Consider the following 26,308-nt stretch of genomic DNA (forward strand, 5'->3'; position numbering starts at 1 on the left):
AAATGTAAATTAACTTAAAGCCTTTGTAAGCAGCTTATTCAATATGAGCTGTAATTACAGCTGGGGCTGTAAAAAATGCTCTCTGTAAAACTTTATCAAAGTTGTTTTGTGTTATTATTGCTTTCTGTGATGTGTCTGGATTTTCCAAACAGCAAATAATTCTGCACTTATCTTGGTTCCTTTGATAATATTTTCTATGACAGATCTACTGAGACTTTAGCTACATTATTAACATTCAAAAAGGAAGAATGGGGACAGTCTTTTCTAAATAAGTCTGTGTAAACCCTTGCATGCTGCTGCTTAAATACTAGTCATGGAAAGACAAGGAATGTATTAATCATATAGATTTGTACAAATAACGGAACCAGATCTGCATGAGCTGTTGCTCAGAATAACGAAGGCAGTTGTCCTTCAGCTGGGCAAGCCTGATTGCTCAAATGAGGCTTTCTGGAAGGCTCAAGCAGTTGGAAGACTGACAAAGTGACAAAGTCAGTGATGTCATCAATAGCAGTCAAAGAAAGGCTGGCTGTGTCAGTCTGAAATCACACCTGGAAGACCAGGGAGCGATCCCAGGAGAAGGCTGATGCACACACAGGTAACCCTAGTGTGTTGCAGTGCTACATTTACACCACCACACTAGTGCTCCCTCCAAATGTAGGGGGGGGAAGGAGACTTGTTTTTCACTTCCTAACACTCCACTGCTCCTCCTTCATCCTCTTTTCTAGAAGTGGAGAGAATTGTTAGTGTGTTGATGCAGCTCAGACCCCCTCTCCTCTGTCAGTAGGGCTGGTGGAACTGGAGAGGGCAGGACAACACCTCAGCCGTCTGTCACTGGTTCCACTCCACTCAGATATTTCAAGGTGTCTATGAAAGACAAGCTCAGACCTCATGTGCAGGACTCAGGCTGGGACGTGATGACTGACAGGAGTGGACATCAGCTCTCAAGAAAATGGATTTTCCTTTTGCATTCTCCAGGGAAGTTTTGCACGGACACAGAGAGCTGGTAGTGCTGCTCTATGAGCTCCTTGTTTCCCCAGCTGCTCAAGCAGCTGATATTCAGTGAAGAGAGAGAAAGTGACTGGTGAAAAGGAGCAGGAATCAGAGAGGAGCTGGGGATTACTTTTATCAGACAGAGACTGGGATAGGCTTTTGGACCATGCCAGCTATCCCAAATCCCTGTGAACAGGGTTATAAAACTTGACAAGGCAGCTACAGATATTTCAGATCCTATTAAAGATGTAAAAACCACTGACAGAGACGAACTGCTTACAGATGCTAACTCACTGCTGGTGAAGGAAGCTGACAGCAAGTGGAAGGTCAAGAAAAGGATTTTAGCGGGTGATAATCAGAAACACACCCAAGTGGGGAGAAATGGCTGAAATGGTAAAACATCACCAAACCAACAGCTTCTGCCATTCTTAATAATGGATGTATAGCGTACTTTGCCAGCTAGTCCCACATGCAGAGGAGAGTTGGCCTGTGACACCCATTAGCCAGGGTTTTATCCCAGCACAGGCCATTCCCAGTCACTGAATTTAGAGCTACAAGGTTGCTCAGAAGACTGGAGCATCTCTCATGAGGAAAGGCTGAGGGAGCTGGGCCTGTTCAGCCTCAAGAAGGGGCGACAGAGAGGGGACCTCATCCATGTCTGTAAGTGTTTAAAGGAGGGCTGCCAAGAATGGCCCAGGCTCTGCTTGGTGGTGCCCAACAATAGGACAAGAGGCAATGGGCAGAAACTGAAGCACAGGAGGTTCCACCTGAGTAGGAGGAAGAACTACTTGAAAGTGCGAGTGATGCAGCACTGGAACAGACTGCCCAGAGAGGGTGTGGAGTCTCTCTCACTGGAGATAATGAAGAACGGTCTGTACACAGTCCTGTGCTACATGACCTGGGATGACCCTGATGAAGCAGAGAGGTAGGACCAGACAACCCACTGTGGTCCCTTCCAACCTAACCCATTCTGTGATCTGTGATTTTGTAATTCAGCAGCAGTGGCTCTGCCACTGCAGCTCCCTGCCAATGGTTCCCTGGTCCTGTCACGCTCGGTCCTCGCTTCCCAAACACCTCAGTCCTGCTTGCCTCTCTCAGCCACGCATTTTACTGCTTTTCCTCAGCCTTGTTTATTCTGCAAAGCATTAAGCTCTAGATCTAGATTTAAACACTCCATTACTACATTTAGGCTCTAAATCCAATATGTAGACTTCAAACTCATGCTTTAATTCTGTACAACTGCATGACTCTCCACTCACTGTTTGACTGGGCCTTTATCCCCTCTTTGCATTCATTAGAATCGGCGGTGCTTGATCACATCGTCTGCATCCCAGAGCAAGCAGCGCAGGGGCATTTGCATAGGCTGCTTCTTTATTCACTTTGACAAGTCCTCTTAGTTCATCTTGTTAACTCTACCACAGCGTCCAACCGTACTTGGAGCAGGCACATGTGCAGCAATCTCTGTAGTTACTTTTAAAATTTCTTCTGGACGTTTTGTCTCCTGTGGGTGAGGCACAGAGGAAACAGCAAAGTAGATGAAAAGTGCTTGAGAATATATGACTGTATGTCCTGTACATGCCTGCATGATACCTGTTCTCAGAAATTATTCCCCATGTTGCAGAAGTGCCTTGTTTGTTGCTCTCCTCCCCCTCCTTTTTTTTTTTTTTGGCCAGCTTGAGGATAACTGAACATTACTGTCATTGTGTGAAGCCGTACTACACAGGTCAGGAGCAGACTCATCCCTTGTCCAAGCTTTTAACCTGTTGGCAGTTGTTTGTGTCAAACAAACAAACAAAATATTTTCTGTCTGTTTTTTCCCTTGTTCTCTGTTGCAGGGTTACAGAGCTTCCTTCCATGGAGGTGTTTGTCATTTCATGAACATTAGTTTAAAAGGATTTGTGATGTTTCAGGTGCAAAATGTTGTTGAATATGCAGCTGGAAAGTTGAGGCACACAGAAGATCTGTATTTACTGTCTGATTTACTGTAAAGTCTTGGTTGAAACATCTAAAATTCCCAGCCCAACACTCTTGTTGTTTGAAAATTTTACAGGACTGCTGAGGAGACTGATCAGTTCAACACTGATCTCTGCTGTCTGGTGACCAGTGATAGAACTGAAGGAGCAACATGGAGCTGTGTCAGGGGAGGTTTAAGCTGGATATTGGGAAACAGTTCTTTCCCCAGAGGGTGGATGGGCACTCAAAAGGCTCCCCAGGGCACGGCAGCTGTCATAGTCCCAAGGCTGCCAGAGCTCAAGGAGTGTTTGGACAACACTCTCAGGCACATGGTAGGATTTTGGGGTTGTCCTGTGCAGGGCCAGGAGTTGGACTTGATGATCATATTCTATGATTCTCTGATTCTATCATATGCAGTGATCAGTAGCTCTGCATTGCTCAAGAATGGTTACTTATTTGTGAAAGAGGAGCAAAGGACATACCACTGTGTGGATGGTATTCCTGCTGGTACTGCCTCTCATTTGCCTGCTGTGCTGATGTGTTTATGAAATGCATGCAGATTTATAGTTCAGATGTGCATCGGTGAAGTATGCATTGATCCCCATCTACAACCTGCTGGGTTGATACGTTCTCCATTCCCAGGTGAGGAGCACAGACACAAGGGATTAGTCAGGCCAGGGTGACACAGACCTCTCTTAAGGCTTGGGTTTATTCTCTAAGATGTATGACATTCTCTGGTAAGATCTGATTTCATGGCAGCTTCTCCTCCTGTACAAGTTAATTTATGACATTTTAAAAAGTTTGCCTTCAGATAAATGTATCTTAGGGTCACATAATTTTGAAATAGACAGCCCTGGATATGTCTGTCAACAAAACAGCAAGTGCTTGGCTTTGAACCACTCTTATCCAACCATGATTTGTTTGTGCTTCCTCAGAGGCAAGGAGCTTCCTGAATAATTTGTTACCCCGTGTTTAAGATGAGGGCTCTGTTAGGGAAGAACACTGTGCCCACTGCTGCTTCCTGGCAACTGTTTTTGGTTTCAGTTAATGCAGTGGCGTTAACCACTGTTGGTTCTCCCAACAGCTGTAACAGCACTGTGGTCAGGGAGTGGTGCTGGGAGACAGTGAGAGCTCCTGTGTGCCCAGACACCAGGAAGATAGGAAATAACATACTTTCTGCCTAAACAAATGCCTGCTCTGTATTGGTGCAACTGGCTTTCACGTCATCCTTGCTGAGGATGGAGATGTTCTTATTTTGTGCTTGTGTGTGTTGTGTGAGTATTTTGCCTCTGTGGGGGTCTCTTCCCTGTAAGCACAGGACTGCTGACCCACATGTCACACCAAGATTTGCATGGCAAGCATTTGGCATGAGGAAAAGGACTTCAGAGGTCAGAAGAGGACTTCAGGAGTCCAAACACAACACCAAAATTCCTTTTCTACCCTGTCTGAGAAAGTGTGTCTTCATGCTCTAATTAAACAACAGTTTGACATGTTTTTGCTGTTTTGATTGCCTTTGAACTTTGGCAGTGTGATAAACAAACTTTGCTTCCCTGCCTACCAAAAGTTGTGCTGCCTTGAAGCAGTTTATGTCCTTCATTCTGATGTGGCAGAGCTCAGCACCCTCTTCCTGTGGCATTCTACGTGTGTTGATGCCAACAGCAGAGTGGAATGGCAGCTGCCACCGTGTGATGGGTGATGAACCAGGGACACTGGAGCCCTGATGTTCCTTTGATGGCTCCTTTTAGCTCACGGAGAGCTCCAAACAGCAGTGCTCAGTTAATACACGATTCCTCAGCCCTTGGCGGGTTGGCACTGGTGGGCGTGCAGGGCACGTTCTCTTCTGATCGTATCCGAGGCTGTGCAGACACATCATGTGTCTGGGATCTGTGATGAGTAATCTGGACCAAGGAATGAAAGCAGGACAAATGGACTAAAACTGTCAGCCAGCTCCCAAGCAGCCTGTACATGTTTCAAAGTTTGTTCATGGAGAACAGTAGAGCAGGTCCCATGGGGTGAGATGTGCTGTGACCTGGGGGAGCTACCCTGACCTCCAGCAGTGTCCAGCCCAGCAGAGGTGACAGTGGGGACCCCAGGACAGGGCTCCAAGGAGCCCCAAAGGCTGTGGTCACTGTCTGAGAGCAGTGCCACACATCTCGTGGATTAGTCTGTGGTGCCAGAACATCCACACGCCAGGTGCTGAAGAGGAGATGGGGGATCGGCACGTGATGCAGAGAAAATAAATACTTTCAGCAACACTGATTGCTTTCTCAGAATACAATGAGACTGGCAGGTAGACGTGCAACTCCAGAAAAGGATTATGGTTCATGTGACGTACAATGAACCTGCCCAGCTTACTGGCATCAAAAAATTTGAAAGGATTAGGCAGCTTGTTTTGTCTTTTAAGTTTATATAGAACCATACTGTTAAAGACAACAGCACATTCATTGCAGAACAGCAGTTTCATGACTTACTTTTTTTTCCCAGTGTTATTAACTGGCATATCTCAGCATTTTTGGAACTGTTCCCCATTTCAGGTGTGTAAATGCAGTGGGCATTTCACTCCAAGGTTTGAAGTCTTGGCCAGTGAAAAAACTGAGCTGCATTTTCCTAAGATGGGGTGTGGACAAACCTTCTGCTTAGGAAGATGGACAAAAACTTCCAACCCTGGAGTCAAAAGGACACTCATCTCCTCCTTGAGATGTCCACACACACTGTCTACACAGGATTCTGTGTATTCTCTGGAACATCTGGAAAAAGCTACTGTCAGTAGCTCATAAATTATATCTCATGCCTGATGTCATAATTCCCATGTGAAAAACTGAAGGCTGGTTTTAAACAATGTGACAATGTCCCCTTTAATGTCCAGTTCTCAAGCACCACAAAGCTTTCAGCCTTCTTGCTTCCATTCTGCAAGTCTGAAAGAAAATTGCTTTCTGGCAGTTCTTTCCGTGCCTGTTGGCAGGCGGCCCAATGTGCCTCAAATAGCAGCGAACACGATGAGCTGAACCTATGCTTGTTGCAACTCCATTACTGCTGGAGGAACTACACCTCAGACGTATCGGAAGCATCTGGTTAATGTCCCCAGACAAGTTCGGATCACATTGTTTTACCCCAGCAAGCATGGTTTTATTATAAGATTGGTGTTCTTCTGACTTCTTTGGAACCATTCTTGCTTTTTTTGTAAACACCACAGACTAACAGGCCTTAATGGTAGAGGAGTCTCTAAGAAAAGGAAAATACCTGGTTGCAGAAGTTACTGGTATTTGTTATGAGCAGGTTTCTTGGTGGTTTCACTTGCTGCTATTTACCATTGCAAAATTCAGTGTTGAAATCTGCTACTTCTAACACGCCATGTTGTCCAGACTGAGGTGAACACAGGGACACAGCAATGGGAACAAAAATCCATTGTTTTACGACTCAGCAAACATTCTTTAGGCTCTGCAGGCACCGGCTTCTTCACTTCCTCCTACAGAAAGGAAAGCAGTATTTGAGTCACACCTCTTTATTTGCAAACACTGGCAAGGCTATACCTTCTCAGGACTCAGGTTTTTTTGCAGCCCTGCTGCTCCTTAAGGACTTCAGCCCGCTGGGCACAGCTGGAGCCTTCAAGACACTCCTGAAACACCGTAGACGTCAAAAGAGATTTGCAGTGGAAATTTAGCCTCTGATTAAGAGAAAAAACAATTTGAGGACTGGGCAGCAAAATTTGCAATTTGAACCAGAAAGCTTTCAAAGGATTAATTTCCAGCTTTTATGGCTGTGACATTGATTTTGAATGAACTTTCCTGTGTTTTGTCCTTTTCAGTGTTTCATTTGTTCAGCGGCTGCACTGTGCTCCCAAATGCTGGGATGTGCATGGTGCATACCTGGTGTGTAATCTGCACCCGGCATGAGCTAATTGCTATGCTGAGATCCATGAATCACAGCAAAATAAACAGGCTAATGTGAAGAGAAAACCCACTGGATTTGTGTTTTCCAGTTGAAAAAGTATCTGCATGTTTATATCTAAATTGCACCCACTGTTCCGAGCTCTGCTTTGGCCTGAGGTGCTTGAGCTACTCTGAACCAACTGGTTCCAGTAACAGTGGCCACGGGAGTGGTGGAAATACACAGGATTGGTGTCTCTGCCTGTCTGGTTGTGCAGGCACTAAGAGTGAACATGACAGTGGAGCATGGACACCCCACCTCAGCTCTCACACCCACCTCAAACCCAGCTGCCAAGGGGCCTCCTGGCTGAGGGGTGACCCTGGATGAAGGTAAACTCTTCCTTAGGTGGGAGCTGACTGGGGGCTCTTAGCTGAGTGAAGGTCCTGGCTGAAGGGGGCTCCCGGCTGAGGAGAGATCCTGATAGAGATCCTGACTGACAGGAGACCCTGCCTGGAATGGGTACTGACTGAGGGGCTCCTGCCTGAGGAGAGATTCCACACAAAGCAAGCCCTGGCTGAGAAGGGACCCTGCCGCAACGGGGGCTGGTTGGGGGCTCCTGGCTGAGAGGACACCCCGGCCTAGGCGCGGGCCTTGGCTGAGGAGCTCTTTCCGGGCGAGGGGGCCACGACCGGGACGTGCCCCGGTTCTTAGGGGGAGTCCCGGCGGGGCCGGGTCCGAGTCCCCTACAAGCCCCGGCCTAGCCCGGCCTGCGACCGGCAGCCCCGCGCCAGCGGCGTGTCCAGGGCGCGGCGGGGGCGTGGCAGGACAGGAGGGGCGCGGCCAGTGAGGCGGGCGGGGCGCGGGGGAGCCGGGAAGGGCGGGGCGGCAGTCGGGCGGCAGCCGCGGCCGGGGCGGGAGCGGCGGCAGCGCGGGGTGGGTAGCGTCGCCCCGTGTTGCGGCATGTCCAAGACGCTGCGGAAGAAGCGGCACTGGCTGAGCAAGGTGCAGGAGTGCGTGGTGTCCTGGGGCGGCCCAGCGGGCCCCGACCCCGATCTGCTGCGCGGCGGCGCCGAGCGCGGCGAGTTCCCGTACCTGGCGGGCCGCCTGCCCGCGGGCGGCGAGGGCGCGCCGGGCCTCGCGCTGCTCTCGGGCAAGGCGCCGGCACCGGGGGACGTGCTGCTGGAGGTGAACGGTACCCCGGTGAGCGGCCTCACGCACCGCGACACGTTGGCCGTGGTGCGGCACTTCAGGGAGCCCGTGCGCCTCAAGACCGTGCGCCCAGGTGAGCGCCCTCCGCCGCCGAGCTGGACCGGGGCCCTCCCGCCGCCGCCCAGCCGGCCGCGCGTAGGCCCGGCCGCGCCGGCGCCCTGCGGGGCGGCGGGAGGGCCGCGGCGGGAAGCGGTGCCCGGAGGGAACCGGGGGGAAACCGGGGCGCGGGTGCCGCGCTGGGAAAGTTTCCGCGGGTTCGGGAAGGCGCCGCTGCCGGGGGGGCGATGCGGAGGAGGAGGCGGTCCCGCAGTCCCGGGGCGGCCCCGGGACGGTGCTCGCTCCCCCGGCCCGTCTCGGTGGCCTCTCCTGAGGGTCCGCTCCCCGCCCGGAATGCTCGGCTTCGCGCCGCTGCGATGCGGTGTTAGCACGGGTGTGACCCTCGTGGGGCTCCGGGTGACTCAGTGGCCCCCGGAGGTTCCGGTCCCCACGTCCTCCTCTCGGAGGTGCAGGTGGTGTTTTCCATGGTGTTTATATAATCCGCTGCTTGCAGAGGTCGAGGGCGAGTGGGGAATGGCCGGGATGGAACGCCAGGGTGCCATCGCTCCGTCCTATTGGTTTCCCATTTGGCAAAGACAAAAGCCCCGAGAACAAACTCCGACTGTTCTTTTTTTCATAGATTTCTATTATTTTTAAGTACACTTCAATTAACTAACGCTTGTAGTAAAATCGTATGTATCAACATGCCTGTTAAATGTCAAATTAATGCTGAATAGTGGCACCTGCAGCCACATGAGTTAATTCATGAACTACAGAGGTACCTACCGTTTTCTCGATAAGGCAATCCAGGTGTGAGCCTACTGCCTTATGAGAAAGTGTCTTGGGAAAAACCAGTTTTCTCTGAATCCTGATGGATATCAGTATTTCTGGGACGGGGGTCTGTAATATTTCTCATAGAGTTTCTCTGCTGAACACTTGCCTTGTTCTTCTTTTGTAACTGCTGGGTGCTATTTGACTTCATGTAATACGTATTTTAAGTCGGGTTTTCTTCGTTTGACCACTAATGAAAAGTCATCTTTCATATAGAGACTGTGCTGTTGGTCCTGATTCATATAACTTGCTGAATTAAAACAACAAAGCAAAAAAAATTAAAGCAGACACACATCTTAAAAGCACCTACAGAAGCGTGGGAGGTTTTGAAAGAGGTCTTGATTTACAAAATTGGAAATCCTTTCTGTAGGGTGAAAACAGAAAAGAACAAACAGCTGCAAGTTAGATGTGAATTAGGAGGATTTAAAAAAAGAGGGACAAATTGTTAAATATAGAAAATAATCTCTTTTTTAAAGAGAAAGCTTGGGGAAGATGAAGCTATAGTTCAAAGGGATTTCTTGTATTTACTGTGGAGGGAAATAGGCATATTCTTGTGCTGGGAATTTCCATAACAGAGATGTCAAACTGGCGGAAAATATTTAGAAGAAATTGCTGCAATTAACAGTAGAAAATGGCAAGAGCCAGATGATGTTCACGAGGACTTCCAGGTGTCATGTATTAACAGTAATGTGTTGTTACCTGTTCCTTAAATCCTGGGTGGTGTGGAAGGGGATAGGAGTGGGGAATATAGAGTACTGATTGGGAAAGGGTCCAGAAGATCAATAGAGGCTGACTGGTGATTCCAGCAAGTTGATTAAAATTTGAGTTAAGAAGGACAATATTGGGCATATGAACCAATACCACCTAATGAGGAGAGTGGGCTGCTTTCATTGGCTGGTTTAATCAAATCTGAGTATTTTGGTGAGGTGGATTTTCTAGTAGGTTTTCAGTAAGGTATCAGTGACTTGGATGAGGCTCTTACTGAGCGAGCGTGGTGTGGCAGTGTAGCTGCCAAAATACAAGAGCAGAATTCTCCTGTGGCTTAGTAACGGGTTAAATCAGAGGAATGGTTTTCTCAACAGAAGGAAACTGATGCTGGAGTCTTGTAAGGACCTGTGCTGTTTAGCATAGTCATCCAGAGCTTGTAAACCCAACTCTGGTGAGTTGTACAAAGAGAAGTAGCATTTTTTTGCTGATTTTATATAACTTTTGGAATATATCAAACTGAATCTTCAGATCCAGCAATTTTCCCCATACTGGAACATATTTACCACATCAGATGGTTTTTGTAGTAATTTTCTCTGTTAGATTTAGTGTCCTTAAGTATAGTATTTTAAAAGATACTGGGTTTTGGTTGTTTTTTGCAAGGCTGCCACAGCTGCTCAGTGGCAGTTTTTCAGTCAGGGTATATGTAATTAGAAAGTTGTTGACAAGGCATTCTCTGTGAAGACCTGTGGCTTTGAATTTGGCTTCCCTTGTGATCCAGAGCCATCCAAACCTGCCAGGTTTTGGAAGACATCTGGGAAGGTGTGTGGGGCTGTGTGAGTGGTTGAGGTGAATGGAATGAGGGCCAGGAGCTGGTTGTCCCTGGTAGGCTCGTATTATGTCTGAATTCTCAAAGACATGTAATTGTGTTACTGCATTTCAAGGTTCTGTGTTTCGTGATTTTCCCCAGTCAAAACTCAACCCATCGTTTGAATGGCGCTGGAGTGCTCTGCCAGCAGACCTTTGTGTGCCCCACGGCTCTTCAGGCTTGCGTGCTATTGGGACAGAAGTCTGAGGTGATTCTGTGTCAAGGGTTGACAGTGAAGAATGTGTCTCCTTGAATCTGAATTGTAAGGTGTTCGTAAGGTCTTGATGCTCACAGTCTGCCTCTGCATTTTAGAAGGGCAAATTTGGTGCTCCATCTTTCAGGTGAAGTCTGTGCAGGTGACCCGGTGGCCTTGAACAGCAGGATCTGGACTGCTTTAGTTCAAGTTGTAATGTAGTCAGTCCCTCATTAAAGGCAGTAACAGCTTTAGTTGACAGCAGTAAAATCTGTCTGTGATACTTCTTGCAAGCTCACAGAAAATTTAAAATGGAAATTTCAGGATGCTGTTTAGGCTTGTTTGATAAGACACTTGAAGGATATGAATGTTAATTTGAATGCCATCTGTTAACTGCACATCACAAACAATGGACCATTTTGTTGATGAAGAAATTTGTCCTTCCTATTCTTGTTCTGTCTTTATTACAGAATTACTGAATCAGCTAGGTTGGAAAAGACCTTTGAGATCATCAAGTCCAACCTATGACCTAACACCACCTTGTCAACCAATGCCATGGCACTAAGTGCCATGTCCACTCTTTTCTTAAACACCTCCAGGGACAGTGACTCCGCCACCTCCTTGGGCAGCCCATTCCAATGCCCAGTCACCCGTTCTGTGAAGAACTTCTTCCTAATGTCCAACCCAGTTAGCCAAGGAGGGAGAACAGGACCAGGGGTGAGTATTGTGTCCCGCATGAGGATGGCCTCAGGTGTGTGCCAGCTAGCCAGAAAATCCACGGGTCCAGTATCAGTAAGGATTGACTTAGCAAAGTCTGTGGAAGGCCAGTGTTGAGCTCTCTGCCAGTGTTGAGCTCTCTGCCAGTGTTGAGCTCTCTGCCAGTGTTGAGCTCTCTGCCAGTGTTGAGCTCTCTGCCAGTGTTGAGCTCTCTGCCAGTGTTGAGCTCTCTGCCAGTGTTGAGCTCTCTGCCAGTGTTGAGCTCTCTGCCAGTGTTGAGCTCTCTGCCAGTGTTGAGCTCTCTGCCAGTGTTGAGCTCTCTGCCAGTGTTGAGCTCTCTGCCAGTGTTGAGCTCTCTGCCAGTGTTGAGCTCTCTGCCAGTGTTGAGCTCTCTGCCAGTGTTGAGCTCTCTGCCAGTGTTGAGCTCTCTGCCAGTGTTGAGCTCTCTGCCAGTGTTGAGCTCTCTGCCAGTGTTGAGCTCTCTGCCAGTGGCATTTGGGACTGATGCTGGGATCTGAGCTGTCTAAATAAAACTTAAATTCTAGATGAACCTCGAGATGATAACCATACCTCTGTTTGTGTATGGTTCATCATCTTGGTCAGATGAGCAAAGCAGCCATACAGAAAGCTAGGGCAGCTTGTGCAGTGGGATATCTGTATGGATGTGCACGCAAGCTGTCAGGGGCCAGCTCATCCTAATGAGTCCATTTGTATTTTAGCCACGCTTGGGAAATGCTGGTTTTCAGCTAATTGCCTGCTTACATGCATTCAAACAACGGCTGCTGTGTGTTCAAGGACCTTCCCTGTCCAGTGTTACTTGGATTAGGGCATTAGCCTTGTAACTGGCTGGTGCTACTGCAGGGTCTTCTATTTCCATTAGGGAAATAGAATGTTCTAGTCAGATCCATGGTAGTTGAGTGCTAAGTTCATCCTCTGTAGGTACTTACTTTCCTTCCCGTACGTGAAAGGAACCTACAAGAAAAAAGGGTATTTTTAGAAGCACAAGTAGTGATAGGACAAAAGGGAATGGATTCAAGCTGAAGGAGAGTAGGTTTAGATTAGATATTAGGAAAAAATTCTTTACTGTGAAGCGGGTGAGGCACTGAAACAAGTTGTCCAGAGAAGCTGTGGCTGCCCCATCCCTGGAAGTGTTCAAGGCCAGGTTGGACAGAGCTTGGAGAAATGTGGTTTAGTGGAAGGTGTCCCTGCCCATGGCAGGGCACAGAATTTTGATGGTCTTAAAGGTTCCTTCCAACCCAAACCAGTCTGTGTGTCTGTGATTGCATAAAATCAATGGCTGCATGAATATTCAGGGCCCTGAGCAACCTGATCTAGTGGTGGCATCACTGCCTGTGGTGGGGGATTGAAGCTGGATGGTCTTTAAGGTCCCTTCTGACATAAACCATTTGAGGATGATGATACTGTGATGATTCAGAATTAGGCAGAAAGCTGTTTGTATGTGCAAATGAGATTGCTAAAATACTCATCTGTGCAACCTTGACTGCCTTCTTTCTTCGTAGCAGCATGGTAGCCAAAATACATCAAAACTAGACTGCAAAGTAAGACATTCCTGATATCTACACGTTCCTCTTTGTGCAGGCTGAGGTGCCGGATACTATGTAGGAAGGAATGTGTTCTCCTTCCGGGCTAAGGAGCATCGATGAATACAGCTACTCTGTGGCAATTATTATGGTTTCATGGCCACTATAAGGAGGATCTGGGAGGAAATGGGCAGAGTCTTACAGCTCTTCCGTTTGGTCCCTTGGTTTTGGAGCGAATGCACGTTGGCTCCATTGTGTCAAAAGTGATCTTTAGTCAAAAAAAAAATGCAGCAAGATGTAAAAGGACTAAAAGTCTTCTTCGGACTACCTTTTTTTTCAGTGCTCCTAAAGCTATTAAACAGTGATTTCCTATAGATTTGTTTCAGAGTTGACGTTCACTCATGGCTGGAGCCCTTCCTCTGGCTGGGGCATTTATTCCGTGTCTCCGGTCAGGATTGCCTGGCCTCTGGTAAGTGTCAGTTTGTGCTTTGATTTTTTTTTTCCGGTGGGATGTGTGGAGGACATCTCAGCTCATACTGACAGAGCTGATGGGATCTTTTTCTGGTCCTTCGTGTGGTTTCCAGTTGGTTCAGTACACCCCAGTCCAAAGCTGATGTCTATTGCTGCTCTGTGTGCACTCAACCATTGTCTGCAGTTTTGTGATGTGACACCTCTAAGTGCCTCAGATCTATTGCTTTATTTGAATTACATTACACTAGTGCAGAGGATGAGAGGATTGACGGGTGGATGTACTCATACCTAACTGATTTTTTGTGAGTCTGTCACCTTACCTTCCCAAAGAGCTTTCCTGATCAAAATCTAATACAAGCTTACAAGAAGACAACTTATTGCTGGATGCATTTTTTCACATGACTGCAATGGATCCCTAATGCCTCCGCTACCAGCAGGAGTTAACAGGAATGTTATGACTTGGTTTGTGCATGGTGGGGGAGGTCCCTTCTCTGAAGCAGAGTGAATGAAAATGATGACAGATCCAGTGACTCAGAGCAGGATTCAGCACTTGAGATACAATATTCGAAGCTGAGTATCTGAGGTTCCTTTACATTTCCTCTTATGCTTGAGGTAGGTACAAAGGGGGTACCTACATGAGGGGGTAAACGTTTGCATGTTCAGCAGTTAAGGCAGAGAGGAGGGCGAGCCGCCCTCCCTGGCTGTTTCCACAAAATCGGATGAATTCTAAACGTGCCATGTTGAAACAGAGATCAGAGTACATACACTAGGATAATTTTGCCTCTCAGAGGGAAGGCATTACCCTAGTTCTGTGTTTCTGTGGAAGCTGGCAGCGGTCCAGCTCCATGGTGTAATAGAGGAATGTGTTAGTTGGGAAGCCTGAGGAGCTGCGCATCCATCTTGGGTCCCTCAGCCCTTGCTGGGTGTTGGGCAGAGGCTACTGGGTGCTGCTGTGGAAAACTGCCCTTCCTGCTTGAGAGTTAATGGGGAACCGACCCGTTCTGTACTGCAGAGGAAAGGTTGAGTCGTTTGACTGTACTATGAAAAGCCCAGAGCATACAGGTCTGCTGTTATGAATGGGGGTATCCCAATTTCATCAAACGATGCTGTCTTGAAAAAGAAAACTGATGGGGAAATGCTTTCTGCTGGAGGTTGTCTCTCTAAAACTGCCCTGTTTCAGTTTGGGAGCTGCCTTGCACAAAAAGCTGTGAGCTTGCATCCTAAATGAATGGATGCAAAGGACTGTCAAGAGCTAATACCACTGGATATTAGGACGTTCATGTAATTTATAATCTTGCTTCTAATATTCCTTTTTATATAAATGTACTCTTGGCACAGACCTTACTGCCTTTCCCTTTCACATACTTCCTTGTTTAAATTTTGCTGCGATGAGTGCTGTGGTAACGATGGCACCAGAAATGCCCACTAATGATTCTGCTCTTTCTTGGTGTGGTCATTTCAGATGATAACAAGGCCTCATGTGGCTTTTGCGACTAATTTGTACTTTTTTGTTCCCTTCAGGAGAACCATTCTCTTCCCTGTTTCGATCCCTGATGTCTCTCAGGAGAGACCCTGTAGGATAGTGCATTTATCTGGAGCTGCTGGCAGGGCAGGTAGTGCTGTCTATGTTCTTCTCCAAACCCACCTCTTCATGTTCCCTGTTTTAGGGGAATGATATTTTCACTGGGACTGTATAGTCAGGCACTTGTATTCCAGATATTCCTGGAAATAACTTCCTTTATGTAGGTAGACAGTTTTGATTGAAATTCTTCCATATATGTTTACGTTGGGTTTTTACTAAGCCCCTACCAACCTTAGGTGTCCACGCCAGCACAGACCTTGCTTAAAATCCCTGAAGTGTAATTTTGCTGCTACTCTGCAATGGCAGGAGGTTTTTTATTTTTTCTCTGTGAATGAAGCCAAGAATGAAATAAAGATGAACCTTTATTAGAAGTCATGATTTCAACAGCAGATTTCGTCTCCGTGATTTTTGTCTAGGTTTGACTCTTCAGTTCTTGGCTGGCCTTAATGGAATGCTAGTCAGTTGTAGAAAATGGCCGGGTTTTATCTCAGAAGATACAATATCCTTAATTTTTTAAAGGAAGTTTCATTTTGCTTTGATAAAACAAAGACACTTTGAAACTAAACTGTCTTTTTGGAAACTTCCTAAACTAAACAAGTGGTGCTTGTATAACTTCCTATGCACTGTCCTCCTTTATTATTGAAGCATCTGCTTCAAGTTATTTTTCAGCTGCAAAACTTAAAAAAAAAAAAAAATCTTAAAATGTGACAAGGATTGTACATTCAAATTGACAGGTGAAAAAATTACTCTAGTTTTCATTGTTGCTCTGTTTTAAGATCTTTAAAGCTGTACTTCTGTTTCTTGTTTTTAATTCACAATGCTTCCTTTTAAGAAATACCTTGTTGCATTCATGGGCTGTTAGTTAAATTGCTTCTTGTTTCCTGAATGGGAACAATTTTCTTCTTCAAAGCAACCGTATTCTTGAGAGTACTAGATTTGGATTCAGAAAAATAGGAGCTCTTTGTATTTGCGAGTAAATTCCTTACGTAGTCCTGAACAGAAGGCAAGGGGAAGCATGCAATAGGAAGGCTGCAGACTTGGATTGTTCTGCTACATTGTCACAAAAATCAGAATTCTTAGTAATTTGCCAGCTCAGTTGTTAATTGATGTTTGAATTTGTGTTAAATTGATTTTTTTTTTGGGGCCCTTTGTGGGTCATGATGGGAATGGGATCTTCTCCCAGGTGCTATTTCAGCAGCAGTTGGATATGATGGCTTCCAGCCTGATCAGCTTTAAAAGCAGGAGCAATTACTTTGGGTGGAAAGGGTAGTATCTTAGGAAGGGTGTTTGTCAAGCAGACAGTAAAGGCACTAATGGTGACAAGGGGGTTGTAAAACCTGTGTAAAGCTGTCCCCAGTTGTTTAAGGTGCAGATGCAAGTAGTTACACACAGCCATTTTCTGTCATTAGTCCAGGTGCAGCTTTCAATATGAAACACAATTGCAGCAATCTTTTGTTCAGGCTTATATCACTGTGCTTATGCAACCTGTTGCTGTAATGGTTTTATGTTGAAATGTGGTTCTGTTTGCAAAGCACACTCAGGTCTTTAGTTGTAACTGTGGGCTCTCTCTGACAGGAAGCTTTTAAAGTGTGTTCTCAGGGCTACGTTTAAGAAAGCTTGCTTAAAGCTACTTTTCAATATGTATGATTCTCAAGCCTGTAATTTTTTATGAATTGGTGATTGCTCTCAGTTGAATGCAACTTCTTCAAATTGAAAATCACTAGTGTGTTTACTATCCATCCTCTATTGCTCTTCACTTGCTGAATAGTGTAGTTCATATAGCTTGATCCATTGTAAATGGTTTTCCTGAGATACAGTTAAAAAGTGAAATAATTTACGCTCTGAATTGCCATGTCTCTTCAGTTACTTGTTAAAAAAAAAAAAAGTAAAGCTTGAATTGTAGCTCTGTCAGATTATGGTGCACTTGAATAGTGGTTCTTACTGTGTTCTGCTTCAGTGCTGTTTCATTATTGCTTTTGCTAATAAATACAATCAACCTGGCAGCTGGCGACTGATGAATATGGATTGGGGGTGCTATATAAACATCAGAAGTATTTTGGGTTTTGGAGTCTGGAAATGCGTTTTCCATCAGCACGGTAATGATGTATTCTTTCAAAAAGGTGGTAGAGGCAATTAACAAAGTTAATGTGATCGTGTGAATTGTCTGTTAGTATTTCTCTTCTTACACCCACTGCATTTGGAGCTAGTGAAGATGAAATCCAGACTGGTTTGCCCTGATGTGAGAACCTAACAAAATCTGACTACAACCACAGTTGTAGTTGTACAAAACTGGGTTGGTTTGGTAATGCTGGGGCTATCCAGGACTGCACTGGTGGGAGAAGCTGGAACCACCACTGTGTCTCTGCTGTGGCACAGGTGTCTGAGTATTAGGGAGTACTTTGAGGATGACTGTTCACCTTATGTCAATGAAACAGAAGTAGAGGAGATGTGAAGAAAGATATCACCAGCCTGGAAAAACTCCTGTGTGGTGATCCAGAGGTGGAATTACAACACAAAGGAAATAAGTGGGGGGTATGCAGGAACAGCACAAAAGACCAGGAGTAGGAGTTTGTTGCTCTGCTCTCACAGCACAAATACCAGGCTATAGCCCACAGAAGGCAATTCATGATAGCAGGAAACGTCTTTAGGCGTGTGATGTGCAGAGGCCATCCCTGGGGTTGGGTTCAGCAAGGTTCAGTTGTTACTTGAACTTTCCTTGTAGCACTTAAAATTCTAGTGCCTTGTACTTGCTGATTAATAACTGTGTAGGAAGGCACAGATGTTCAGGGCTTTTCCCGTTTGGTTCCAGTATACTTTTGCACTGGAGACATGGAAATGCTTCCATCTTGTGCTGGATGTTATTTACAGCTTTATCTTTTTGTCAGCTGAGTAGGAGCTGCTCTGCGAGGGAAGTTCAAGGGTATTTCCAGCTCAAGACCCAAACCTACACATGAGCTTACAGGTGATGTTATTTCTGCACTCCTGTTGCCACTATGGAGGGGCCCTGGAGCACAAGACAAGTTGTCACAATGCTCTCAACAGCTTTTGCGAGATATTTACTATGGTAGAAAGATTAACATGAAATATTCAAATGAATAAGGCCACTCAGCCACCCAAACAAAGCGACAGTGAAATGTTCCCAATGTGGTACCTTATAGCTGAGCAGACATATGTAACTTTTCTCTTAAGCTCCTCTTAAATTCCATATCAACAAAGTGACAGGAGATTTAGAGATTTATGCTATAAACCCAAATCTCATTTTGAATCTGAACACTTGAAAGGCGTTAAAAGGCATCCTTGGCTGTGGGGGACCCACATATTCTGAAACATTTTGCAGAACAAAAAAACACACCACATGGTACAGCATAAATAACATTCACTCCACTGCATTTATTTGCTATTCTGATGAACATTACAAGTCCTGCCCTGATTAATTCCTTTAAGTACTAGCAGCTTCTCCTAATGAGCAATAATTAAACTTTTCCAGCATCTCTACCTTCACCAGAGAAAAGTAATTACTCACTGCTGCCCTACAGAGAGGGAAATAAAATCCACAGGATTAGGTTTTTTTAGACCGAGTAAGTAGGACAGAGAGGAAAGCCTGCAATTTAGAGGCAAGTTGTGTAGTCGGTAATTCCACAACATGAGCAGTACTTCAGGCCTTGGATTGAGTAGAACTGTTTTCCTGCTGCCTGTAAATAAACCACTAAATAGGGTTTAATAATAGTACCCAGGTCTGTCAAGGACATAACTATTTGCCTTTTTCCAAGTGTGTAAGAGGACACAGCACAAGCTATGACCTCAGCTGTTCTGCATGGTTTAACCCCCAGCTGCACACACCCATCCACAGTTCATACCTTATCTAGCAGGGAATACTTTTAAAAAGTATTTTAGTTGTATTATGGCATATTATTGCCACGTAAAACAAAAAGTACATGCATAAGTGACATCTGGCTACGTCAGATCTTACGTCACGGGACCATAGAATCATCATAGAGTAGTCTGGGTTAGAACAATTTTTATTAAAAATATGGGGGTTTTTTTAACAGGGACCAGCTCTCACTATGGAAGAAAACCACAGCAATTTTGTTGTCAATCTTATGAGTATTTTTTTGTATATGCCAAACACAATTCATTGAAGCTCACATTCCAGACATCATCTTCCAAGGAAGCACTGTCAACTAGAAGGAAAGCCAAGGCAATACATCTCTCAATATATTCCTTAGCACTGGAACCCCACATTTGACTACTTACTGGTACTTGCCCTCGATGTACTCACAGTACCAAGCAGTTTTCACAAACAAGTCCTCCCTGCACCAGAGCGTTTCCAATCTAATCTCACTGCAAAGAAGATTAGTGAATTTACTGAGAGATAAGTTGCAGCAATGGAGGTAAAAATACTTCCCCGGCACTTTTGGTCAGCTGATTTTTGAGGAATTCTTTAGACCAATAAGGAATGAAACAAGCCATTAAACGTAATTCCCTGGGATTAATACAGGGCTCTGCCTCTCTCTTATGTAACAGGATTCTGAAATTCCTCCACTGCCCCCCCCCATAAGTACATGCATTAGGAGGAAATAATTTCTACAAACCTAAAACTTTAGGGCTTAGTTATTTCCTAATAGTTCAGTGGTTTTAGAGGAAATAAACTGGATGTTAATCCTCTTGCATTTAATGAGTAGTAGCAGCATACTCTGCTGCTTTTTGCTGCAACACGCATGGCAAACCTGGTGTATAACCAAAGCAAAGTTGCATCTCCTGGCAATGAAACCTCAAAGAGAGGGATGACTTAAGTGGTTTGGGTGTTATTGTTGTCTATTTGGGAAAAAAATTGCGTCAAAATAATTTTTAAATCCACAGAATTAAAATCATAGAAAAATTCCATGGATTTTTCACAGAAATCACTTCGTACAGGAGGGAAGTACCTAATCAGCATATCAACTTACTCCAAGTTCAAATTATTTGTCAATGGGTTTATGCTTTGCTTTTTAATGTCAGCAAAAGAAGAAGTAAGTTGCATACATGCACCTCTATACTCAGCTGCAGGACAGAGCTGGTAGGCAAAACCATCTGCACAAACACCAGAAACGTGCCAGACACAGCACATGGCCCACGCTTCTGCTTCAGTTACACTTCTGCTGTGATCTTCCAAAAAACTCTTGCAGGGAAAAAGAAATCTTATATTAAAACAGGCACTTGTGCTTTTGTGTTTCAGTTAGTTTTTAAGAGAGTGATTTTCCTGCCCAGAATAAGTTTTATGCTGAACATCCCTCCCCTGCTACATGTTTTGTGTCCAGAATCCACAGTGTACACCCAAAACACCATGCATGCTTTTTCCTGAAGTTTGGCTAAACTACTATGGAAGAGATACAATACTTTTAAAGGGGTTACTGAACTAGACAGCAAACCACCCAGTCATCTAAAGATCACATAGAATCCCAAAAGTTTGGGTCAGAAGGGACCTTAAAGCTCATCCAGCTCCACCCCCTGCCATGGGCAGGGACACCTTCCACTAGACCAGACTGCTCAAATACATACTTCATTTTTTAATCTTTTGGTTAACTTCGTTAAATACATGACACAAAGAAAAGCACAAAGTTGCGTATCAGTTGCTTCGTCTATTTCATTAAAACTTTTACTAACAGTCTTAGCCACCACAGGAATTTAATTCTCAATGACTCATGAGACTACATTCTTTATACTTAAAACCAAATCAGGTATTTTTTTTCTTAGAATACCAAGAATTAAAACTCGTTTAATTATTTGGATTCACCCAGTTGCCTGATTTCATGAGCTATGACAGACATATTTGCAAATACTCTAAGACCTACTCAAATATCTTAAACCCCTTATTTTAAATTTCTTTCTGGGGATGTGTTTGGTCATTGACCAGAAGCTGCAGCGCTGTCAGACACCCTGCAGCAGCGGGTCCCAGCTTGAGGCCGCGGAAGACTGAGATGCCCCAAGTGACTCCCACGGTGTTAATGAAATGTTTAGGAGGAGCAGGCAGATTTCAAGCTCAGCTGGGCACACCTGGAGAGGCAGAGGTGTCTGTAGGTGCAGGGCCTCCACCTGTCTTGCACTGGAGCTGGCAATTGCCTCCTAAAGAAGCATTGGAAACATTCGTGTGACTCCAGCAATTCCTTATCGGAAATACTGAGAACTGGAACTCTCTAGATACTGGAAAACTCTGTTTGCTACCATACTGCAATTTGCATAGCTTTAATAGATTTTACCCTTGCAACAGCCAGATTTTAGCACAAATTCTGTAACAAAATACAGGTGAGACAGGTGTGTCTGGTAGGAAGCGGGAAGTTACTGACTTCCTCTGGCCTGTACAGAGGGAGGGAACCTGGAATGAGCATGAAAACCGTTGTGTGGATGAGCCACTATATAAACTGTGGTGTTGGACACTGCTTAAAATGGAGTTATTTTCATCAGGCATTGGCAGCTGTTCGGGGGCAGTGGAGGATGGGATCTTTGGGGTCTTCATTAACTTTTTCATCAGTCTGTATTTGTACACAAGTGTGGGTAGTGTGTCCACAGGGAAGTTCCAAAGTACTCAGAACTACCAGTTGTTCTCTCAGTGAAAGTCTACTAAAAATAGGGTATTCTTCCATTCAGACATCAAAACCTGATCTGTAATGTGAAGTGTCATGCTGTAGGAATAGTAAAAGAGCTTTTACATGAGGAAGCTCTTTCGGTGAGCTGTTTCTTACAGTGGGTGAAATGCAGCAAAAAGAAAAAGGACTTGAATCACTTTCTGCTGTATTGAATTACCTTCGGGTGGCATAAAATTTGTTCTGAAATCCTTATTCATTGCCTTTTGGCAAATACATATTATTTTTTTTCTATTTGAACTATGTTCTTAAGAGGTCTGCTTCTCTTCCTGGTGTGCGGGCTGCAGAGATGTTGGATATTAAGGAAATGGCAAAGAGAAAAACAATGTTTTCAAAAAAGCACCCAGTTCTTTGACAGAACTTTCTGTGTTATCTAAAGAATTTGAAACTGGGGCACGAGAACTGGATGCTCACTTCAGACTGAATGATCTAGAAAGATTTAGCATTTGTTCTTACCTGGCAGTCTTAAGTTTTAAATGCAAAATGCAAGGCTTTTCTCAAATTCTAAATGCAATATGTGAGGCTTTCCTTATTCAACGAGTAAGTGGAAATAAAAATAAAATCTGCTTTTTGAAGTAACAGTGTGCATGTGGTTCAAACGCAGGACATTTGCCTGCAAGCTTAGCTGGACCTCAGTACTGCGGCAAATTACGTTGAGAAGCAGAGGATATTTGGAATTTTGCTGTGCAAACACTATTCTTAACCTGCATGCTGGACTTGCGCTGGTATTTTTTAGAGTAACAAATGATGCAGTTGGCCCTCTCTGGTCAGACCCTCCTGGCACTGTAAACCTTCCGGGTGCCCAGCATGCTGGGCAGGTGAGGATGTACTGCACACACAGCACAGCCTTGGCTTCACCTAATTGCTCTGACAGTGCCTCTGGGAAAGCCTTGTTAGTCTCTTAATAAGAATTTAAACTGGCAGGTAAAGACAAGCTAATCTCTGTTTCATCCCATGATTTATTTGAACAGCAAGATGTCTGGTTCCTTTTCTTTGCTATTGCTGTAGAGCTGCCAGTGGGGACTGAACAATGAATTTGGGAATTTAAATGGATTTATTCAGTAACAATTAAGTGCTTGCTATGTAATTGCTGCCTGATTCTGACTCAATATGAAGAGTAAAATTAGGAAGGATCTTGACTACATTCCAATCACAGTTTTGTGAGATGATGACCATGGTTAGGACAGGTGCTTGCTGTCAGATTTACCTCATGTAATTCTTACGTTCGTAGTTGCGGGGTGGGTTTTCATCACACAGCTGAATGTTTTATTATATTGGTCAATTGATATATATCATATACTGGTATTCAGACAAAAATGTGGCCTTTTAAAACTCTTACCTTCAGGTTCTTACATGTCCTGGAAGTGAGGAGAAAAGGGAATGTTTTAATAAGAACCATCTGTTATGGGTAACAAGCTCTGTACTCTAGTGATAGAGCATTTCAGAGAGATTACTGCAGAACCTATATGGTCAGACAAGGATGACAGAAAAGGAATGATGCAATTAATACAGGAACAAACTCTGTGCTGTCAGTTTGGGTGTTCCTGTTGGGGTGCACAGCCATAGCTGTCTTCTGGTTGATGGCAAATTGTGAACGGAAATTGGATTTGGCTTTGCCTTCAAAGCTGTCTCTTCATTTGAGGTGCTTTCTTACAAGGATTCCATTTCTGTGTCAGTCTTGAATTTAGTGAGCTCTTTAAGCAAATATAAATGACTCCAGCCTTTGGAGACAGCTCCGTACAGACGGTGGCTGGCCACTTTCCCGAGTGGAGTGCACCGCAGTCTGAGAGCTCTGAATGCATCGAAACTTCTGTTACTGTAACTGAGGACTTTCCATCTCATGACCTCGACAACATTATTATTTTGCTTGCTACATACACCTTGTGCCAAACTTCGTTGGGCAAACATTAAATTATAGAATCACGGAATTGTTAAGGTTGGAAAAGACCTTTAAGGTCACCAAGTCCAGCCATCAACCAGCACCACTAAACCATGTCCTCAAGTGCTAAATCAACATGTTTTTTAAACACCTCCAGGGATGGTGACTCTGGTAGTTCCCTGGGCAGTCTTAATTGAAACTGAAAGCAACTGGGTGCAAGTTAATCACTGAATTCAATGACTTATCAGCCAGACAGTTGTTACAGACATCTGCTGGTGAGCAGTTGTTTGCTGCCCTGTTCTCTAGACTTTGATTCTTGTTCACTGCCGGAATGTTTATTTTGTCATTTATTGTACTTGGAGAAGGGCTAGTAGGTGTCTTTGAAGCTAGTCATGAGTGATCGTGCCATTTGTACCCTGACTACAGCCACGGCCCTGCAGGGCTTTCTAAAATTAGATGGTTAGATTTTTGAAGTGTGTTTGTACATGGCTTATGCTGGAAATCATAGAGTGACTATGACGTTACTGGGGAGTTGTTGCCCGTGTTCTTTCTCTCTGCTTCAACTAGTTCTAGTTTCTCGTATAGCATAGCGGAAGAAATTTGCTCTGAAGTTAAAAATAATTGGAAGTACAGCTGTGGTGTTCCCCATGTGAAACGACCTCTCCATAGGTGAGTAAATACTGGTATGTGCCAGCTAGAACTGAATCCGCTATACAATTGACCACTGAAAGGGCAAGTTTGCTTTTAATGTTCAGTAAATTCTGATTATAAAAATCAAATCCATCCTTTTAATGAATAGGTTATTTGCCCTTTTTTAATCTGCCAGTCTCTTGAATGCAGATGTTCTGAACACTTTATTGCCGAAGTATTTCTTGAAAGAAGATCATCCTATTGCTGTTATACTGGGGTGGTTGTGTGCATGGCCAGGAATTGGACTTCATGATCCTTATTGGTCCCTTCCAGCTCAGGATATTCTGTGATTCTGTGAGTTGGTTATTAGCCTGAAGGTTTATGTTTTAATAGCTGTTGGTTACCAGCTTCTTTTTCCACATACTGACGTCCTCCGTTGAGACACTTCTGTTGGTAACTACAGATAGATAAGAAAAAGAAGAAATGCTGAGAAACAGATGTTGCAAGACCAAGTACCCAACTGTGTGCTAACAAAATGAATCTCACGGTGATTAGTTAACAATTCGTTGTCAGGCAGAGGCATATGTAAAACAGTAAACACATGGGGAAATAATAATATTAATTTAAAAAAAAAAAAAAAAAAAGAACGTTCTGAACTTAAAACATTGGCAGCATGAGTTCAGCCATCTGTGTTACTGAAGAGCTGACTATATTGTGGTAAGTCACACCAAGGTCAGTTGGGCTGATTTTAGAACTGGTTTTAGACATGTTTTCCTGCAAACTGGTGATGAGGAGGGAGGTACATGGATTTTCAACTTAAATGCTGCATCAGTAATGAGGAGGAGTCTGTCGTCCTCAGTTGGCTGGGTTTGTTAGAAATTCCAATCACCGTGCCAAATAGTGAGGTGAGTGCCTCTGCCAGCTCTTTGAGTGAGCTCTGGCTGTCAGTGGGATCCTGCACAGCTCCCAGACATGCTTTGGAGCTCATCAGTCAGCACCTCTGGTGCATTTGTGCCAGGTTGGCTGCTGTGACCTGGGTTCCTGCAGGGAAGGGCTGTGATGGGATGTGCCAGCACTGCCTGGGCAAGTCCAGCACGCTTGTATTTCACTAGAAAGCAGCTGGATCTCAGAGGCTGAGCAGTTCATCTCTGCTGACATCCAGCTCCTCACATGTGCACTCCTTGGAGAAAGCACTCTTTCACAGTTAATTGAAAATCTTGGGTTCCGTAACTAAAAATAAACCTTTTTAAATGAATAGTGATGAAATAATAGGATATCCTGTGCAAGCAGAAAGAGAAATACCTTTCATTTTTAATACGATGTGATGATTAACTGAACGTGTACAGAAGATGGTCTTCTCTTACTTGATTACTTCAACAACAGCCTGTGATAAAGATTATAAATAGAAGCTTCTCTGCAAAATTTGGTTATAATAGAATCAGAGTTCATGGGTGTGACAGATCAACGTGGATCAACATCTCCGCTCTTTCTGGGATGCTGTGCTGTACACTGGTGTGCCCCTGGTCCTTGGGTGTTGCAGCAGACTGAGTAAAGCATCCCTTGGTGTAGAATTGCCGTGTGAACTGTGTGAGTCAGGCACTGACATTAGTCACGGCTGGTGCACATCTGGAGTTCCAGTGATTTGACTGCCTGTGCTGTGCAGTGAGCACGGGGCGGGGGGGATGTTTTCCAATTTAACTGCAAGATGCCTGTAATCAATACCGCTGTGACACAGTACTTCTATGGGTTTGATCAGAGGAATGCTGGCCTGGCACATAGATCTTGGTGATTCCGGGTTCCTGGGAGTCCTTCCGAGTGTGGCGAGTAACAGCAGTGCAATCTGCAGCCTGAAGCATCAGCTCTCCCTTGGGAATGCTGCAGCCCACCCTCCAGCAGTGCTGGGATTCCCCAGGCTCCTTGAAAAGCTGGTTTCAGGAAACTCTAATTCCTTCATAAAAGTTGCATAATGACTCGTGTTAGAGCAGGAATTGCTCCTTAACCCTTGTGCTCTGGGGGTCTCTGTGCTGGTGGGACCTTGGGGGGGTATCACAGAAAAGTGGAGTTGAGGAGCCACTAAAAAGCCCTTGGGTGACATTTCTGTGTGGGAATGATCTGTTACAAGAGGTGTTACACTTGCAGGCAGTTCGAAGCAGGGATGTTCGGGATGGGGCTGGCTTCTAAAAGCCCTATTTGTTGTGTAAATTAATGTATGGATC

At 44.9% G+C, this 26,308-nt stretch overlaps 1 protein-coding gene across 2 annotated transcripts in view; it reads left to right on the forward strand.

Moving 5' to 3' along the window:
* Window positions 1-7,724: 7,724 nt before the first annotated feature.
* The window catches only part of MAGI3 (membrane associated guanylate kinase, WW and PDZ domain containing 3), a 61,690-nt gene continuing 43,106 nt past the window's right edge, over window positions 7,725-26,308 (forward strand). For both annotated transcript variants that reach the window (XM_082296062.1, XM_082296061.1), the window contains exon 1: window positions 7,725-8,092. In XM_082296062.1, the coding sequence (XP_082152188.1) occupies window positions 7,771-8,092 (322 nt within the window). In that variant the 5' untranslated portion in view covers window positions 7,725-7,770. The remainder of the gene's footprint in view (window positions 8,093-26,308) is intronic.

This window comes from Coloeus monedula (assembly GCF_965178545.1).
Source record: "Coloeus monedula genome assembly, chromosome: 23".
NCBI classification, from domain to species: domain Eukaryota; kingdom Metazoa; phylum Chordata; class Aves; order Passeriformes; family Corvidae; genus Coloeus; species Coloeus monedula.